Source organism: Nansenia antarctica (assembly GCF_963989245.1).
Source record: "Nansenia antarctica genome assembly, chromosome: 4".
NCBI classification, from domain to species: Eukaryota; Metazoa; Chordata; class Actinopteri; order Argentiniformes; family Microstomatidae; genus Nansenia; species Nansenia antarctica.
In genome coordinates this window covers 66,259,087-66,264,267 of record NC_137689.1, presented here as the reverse complement: position 1 = coordinate 66,264,267, position 5,181 = coordinate 66,259,087, and the positions used below count along the sequence as shown (strand labels likewise).

The 5,181-nt window shown below is 42.0% G+C and overlaps 1 protein-coding gene across 1 annotated transcript; it reads right to left on the bottom strand.

Annotated features, from left to right (window-relative positions):
• Window positions 1–808: 808 nt before the first annotated feature.
• Window positions 809–2,476, bottom strand: LOC308155627 (tubulin alpha chain-like). The gene is made up of 3 exons (XM_080528993.1): window positions 2,254–2,476; window positions 1,928–2,076; window positions 809–1,814 (listed from the first exon to the last, which is right to left on the bottom strand). Exons 1-3 carry the CDS (start codon window positions 2,435–2,437, stop codon window positions 837–839), a joined length of 1,311 nt encoding a protein of 436 aa, XP_080385119.1. The 5' UTR covers window positions 2,438–2,476; the 3' UTR covers window positions 809–836.
• Between the last annotated feature and the right edge of the window lie 2,705 nt (window positions 2,477–5,181).

Sequence of the window (5,181 nt, the reverse complement as noted above, 5' to 3'; positions counted from 1 at the left end):
AATCAATCAAACAAGTCCAACTCACTATCCACTAGAGTCGACCACCACTACCCCAGACATAATTTACGCAATTTTCTTCAAGGCCATTACCAATATAACTGCATTGATCTGTGTTTGTCAATCTTTGTGATTTACTTGACAAACTGTTCCACTGTTTTGTTTGCAAGCCCTCAATACAGAGAACCCATCTACTCCCAACTGCTGAACTATGATAAATATAATGAACAAAATCGATCAATCTTTGTTTAAAAAGATATGGTAGTGGCCTAGTACCACGGTCTACAGTGCACACATGCCATGGGTTCGAATGCTAATGTCCTCTTACTTTCCTGTCCGTCACTATATCTGTCCAATAAAATGAAAAACATGAGTCTCAGAAAAAATAAAATAATGTATGTTGCATTTCTAGCACATCTGATGTTCTGCTAGTGAGTTGGTGTTTATTTATTTATTTTATTTTTATTTAGGGTGTTTCCACCCCTTAGTAGCTGCTTTCTGAAAAGGACTTGCCCAGTCTTTCCAAACAAAGAAAGCCATGTCTCAACAAGGTTAGATGCACCCTACTTGCAGTCATGCTAGTCTGGTTGTCATGTCAATACCTCCACCTGTCTTGTGCTACAGTACATGTCATTGTCAATCCCCAAAACCAAGTAGCTACGCAATCTTAATTAAGCGGTGCTTAGCTTTAATTTAAAATAAAAGGCAAACTTGGACAGATGCAACCAAACATTTGTATGCTTTGAATGAATGAACAAACCAATGAAGTGCAAATTATTTTGGATTTATTAAAGGTTTCTACAAGGGGTTGCTGACAAGTATAAAACACTGACACCGGTTTAATATTCTTCCTCCTCATCTTCACGGCCATCATCAGAATCCAGGCCCACCTCCTCATAGTCCTTCTCCAGGGCAGCCATGTCTTCTCTGGCCTCAGAGAACTCCCCCTCCTCCATGCCCTCACCCACATACCAGTGTACGAAGGCCCTCTTGGCATACATCAGGTCGAACTTATGGTCCAGTCTTGCCCAAGCCTCCGCTATGGCGGTGGTGTTGCTCAACATGCACACAGCCCTCTGCACCTTGGCCAGGTCTCCCCCTGGCACCACTGTGGGCGGCTGGTAGTTGATGCCCACCTTGAACCCAGTGGGGCACCAATCCACAAACTGGATGGATCGGCGGTTCTTGATGGCAGCGATGGAGGCATTGACATCCTTGGGCACGACATCACCGCGGTAGAGCAGGCAGCATGCCATGTACTTGCCCCGCCTAGGGTCGCACTTCACCATCTGGTTGTCTGGCTCGAAGCAGGCGTTGGTGATCTCAGGGACAGACAGCTGCTCATGGTAGGCCTTTTCTGCCGAGATGATGGGAGCGTAAGTTACCAAGGGGAAGTGGATACGGGGATAAGGCACCAGGTTAGTCTGGAATTCAGTCAGGTCTACGTTCAGCGCTCCGTCAAAACGCAGGGAGGCGGTGATTGAGGAGACAACCTGGGCGATGAGGCGGTTGAGGTTTCCATAAGATGGTCGGTCCACACCAAGGTGACGCTTGCAGATGTCAAAGATGGCCTCATTGTCCACCATGAAGGAACAGTCAGAGTGCTCCAGGGTGGTGTGGGTGGTCAGGATAGAGTTGTAAGGCTCCACTACTGCTGTGGACACCTGGGGAGCCGGATAGATTGAGAATTCCAGCTTGGACTTCTTCCCAAAGTCCACAGACAGGCGCTCCATTAGCAGAGCAGCGAATCCTGAACCTGTCCCACCGCCAAAGCTGCGGAAGATGAGGAACCCTTGGAGTCCAGTGCACTGGTCAGCCTGAAAACAAGAGTCACACCCAATTCAACATTGAGACTTACTTCCTTGCAGAGATGGCAAAGAAATGGCCAAAGAACATGCATTAGTACCACATCACTTTTGTAGAGCCTTACCATTTTACGTATTCTGTCCAGCACAGGGTCCACAATTTCCTTACCGATGGTGTAATGGCCACGGGCGTAGTTGTTGGCAGCATCCTCCTTGCCATTGATGAGCTGTTCAGGGTGATACAGCTGACGGTAGGGTCCATTCCGGATCTCATCTAGAAAAGCAGTCACATTGAAATATATGCAGAAAATAAATCAAGGCAACTAGTCATTGGAGTACCACACAAGAGAAGTTAGGCTTCACATGCTACAAACACAGACTACATGTAATGCAGTCTCATTTCAGTTCTATGAACCATCTACCAGAGTAGGGCAAGCTTGCACATCCTTACCAATAACTGTAGGCTCCAGATCAATGAAAATAGACCTGGGCACATACTTCCCACTCCCAGTCTCATTGAAGAAAGTTCCAAATGATGAGTCAACCAATGCAACAGCACCCGAGTCTGCCTGGACTGTCCCATCTTTCTGGATACCATGTTCCAGGCAATACAACTCCCAGCATGCATTGCCCATCTGGACACCTGCTTGGCCGATGTGTATGGAGATGCACTCCCTCTGTTAAGAAAAACCCTTAATCTTAGACTTAAGTCAAATCGTTGTCATTCTGTACCAGCTACCATTTATCCACATTGTGTACCAACAAAATTAAGTATGTGATAGGAATGGTGGGGCTCACCATGTCAAACTGAATTAACTGAGTATTCCAAATACTGTGTTAGTGTGCAAGCACTACAACTTCAGAAGTGCTAGAAATGCACCTCACATTTCGAACAAAGATGAATCAGTTCAAGGAGGTACACTTACCATAGTTCAGCAGGAACGTTCTTCTTTTAAATGAATGCTTGATAAACAACACCCTGAAACAAATATGTCACGCAAATCACATGAGGTCAACTACTTTTAAGAGTAATTCAGTTGTGTTAGTGATAGCAGCATGGCCTACTTGCTTGTATTACTCTACAGCACAACACAGACATTCTAGCTTACTCACCTTGAACACAATGCCTTCTGAGTAAATTCTGCTGATTATATAGGGCACTCACCTGCCCTCAATGCTGCAGTAGGCGTGGCATTCATAACCTCAACAATCAAGTGCAGTGGGAGTGGTATTCAATTGAACTTCATTTAAAGGAATAGTGAGTCCAGATGAGTGCTGAGCAAATTGCACATCACTTTGTAGTTACAATTGATTCTCGCTGTGACTCTTTCAATTTATGAAATTGGTTATTCCAAATCCTTTTCTGTATCTCTAAGTAAATGACACTTCACATGCTAAACATATCTCATAGAATAAATCTAATGTATTTCACCACTATAGAGCAAACTTTCACATCACTACCGACAACTGTAGACTCCAGATTAATAGCTCTAACCATATTCAGGATGGAATTTATGGATTTGGGGCTTTGGCTAGCTGGGCTAATAGACAGGAATTGCTAGTAGCCTGGCTATGATGATACTAGCCCAGTTCATGTAGTTGTACAAGCGAGCGTATATAGGTCTATGGGCTGCTTTCACAGACAAGGCTTAAGCTTAGTCCTGGACTAAATCATAATGTCAAATCTCCATTGAAGATGCTTTTTAGTCTAGGATTAAGTTTTCAGCCTTATCAGTGAAACCGGCCCTGATAGGTGAGTGCAAAGCAGAAATAGACCTATATTTGCATTAAAATGGGAAAGAGATTGGGAATAAATCAAGTCAGAGAAAGGCTTAAATTCTTTGGGGGGCAAACCTCTTTTTTGATAATTTATGTAGATACCTACTTATTTATTTCGCTAGTACAGAGTGCAATGTTCCAGGAATGTTTTACAATGTTTAAATTAGGTTGTAACAAAAACAGTGTAACAGGTTTGGCAAATAACAAGTTGATAAAATAACAACACACGTATTATTGCTTTAAAGAGCAAAAGCTATTCCTTTCCCCCCAGTTTTTGGGGAAGATGCTTTACAAGAAGACCACATCACATTTGTTGGGTGTTTGGTGAACTTCAGTGATTTGTACATATTACAATTCTCAACAACCTTAAAAGTCGAACTTCTGCTATGGGGTGGAAGGGCTAGTTGTGGCTACTGGGCTGGCCACTGGCCACAGTGTTCATGATGACATACAGTACATAGCTAGTTGATTGACATGCGGAGTAGACCATTAGCCTCGCTCCTCTGTGGCAGCCGGCAAGCTTAGTTTGGTTGTCAAGGGAACGTTTTTACTCACCTCTCCTGAAAAACAGTCGCCTCGGGGGAGTTTAATTTCCATCCCTGACATACTCATACAAATATTAAATAAAATGATCAAATACAGCAGTAAAAGCATCTGCATAGAAATAGACCCCCACAACAATGTTTGACACTTTTATTTACAAATTGCAAATGATCCTGTATGTAACATTTTAAAACATATCCACAATTTTCAAGAGATGAATATGTACACTTTAATTTCATTGATTACCACTGGCAGTCAGCAATTACGTAAGAATAGATTTACAATGCAAATACTGTCGTCGTATTCTGTCGAGGCAATTTCCAGCATCAAAATAGCTTTAAAATACACATGTATGATTTTGTTCCACATAAAATATGAATTCATTCATCACTTTCATAGTTCTCTCATAATAAAGATTCTATAAAAAGGGAAAACATAGTGTAACAGAGAACAGGCGTTAATTAACAGAGTATACATGGGTTATCTTTGTAGAGGATAGCAATAACACTGTACAGACATTGATAATTATATCAACTTTATTCAAATAACAAACCTACAAAATCAATCAATCTTTGTTTAAAAATATATGGTAGTGGCCTAGTACCACGGTCTACAGTGCACACATGCCATGGGTTCGAATGCTCATGTCCTCTCACTTTCCTGTCAGTCACTATATCTGTCCAATAAAATGAAAAACATGAGTCTCAGAAAAAATAAAATAATGTATGGTGCATTTCTAGCACATCTGATGTTCTGCTAGTGAGTTAGTGTTTTTTATTTTATTTATTTAGGGTGTTTCCACCCCTTAGTAGCTGCTTTCTGCAAAGGACTTGCCCAGTCTTTCCAAACAAAGAAAGCCATGTCTCAACAAGGTTAGATGCACCCTACTTGCAGTCATGCTAGTCTGGTTGTCATGTCAATACCTCCACCTGTCTTGTGCTACAGTACATGTCATTGTCAATCCCCAAAACCAAGTAGCTACACAATCTTAATTAAGCAGTGCTTAGCTTTAATTTAAAATAAAAGGCAAACTTGGACAGATGCAACCAAACATTTG

Excerpts from the sequence above, each read along its gene's own strand:
- LOC308155627 (XM_080528993.1), bottom strand. The coding sequence starts at position 2,437 with ATGGGCAATGCATGCTGGGAGTTGTATTGCCTGGAACATGGTATCCAG. Across the intron at positions 2,077-2,253 it reads TCTGGAGCCTACAGTTATTG|ATGAGATCCGGAATGGACCC; the intron begins GTAAGGATGTGC and ends CTGCTTTTCTAG. Across the intron at positions 1,815-1,927 it reads TGGACAGAATACGTAAAATG|GCTGACCAGTGCACTGGACT; the intron begins GTAAGGCTCTAC and ends TCTTGTTTTCAG.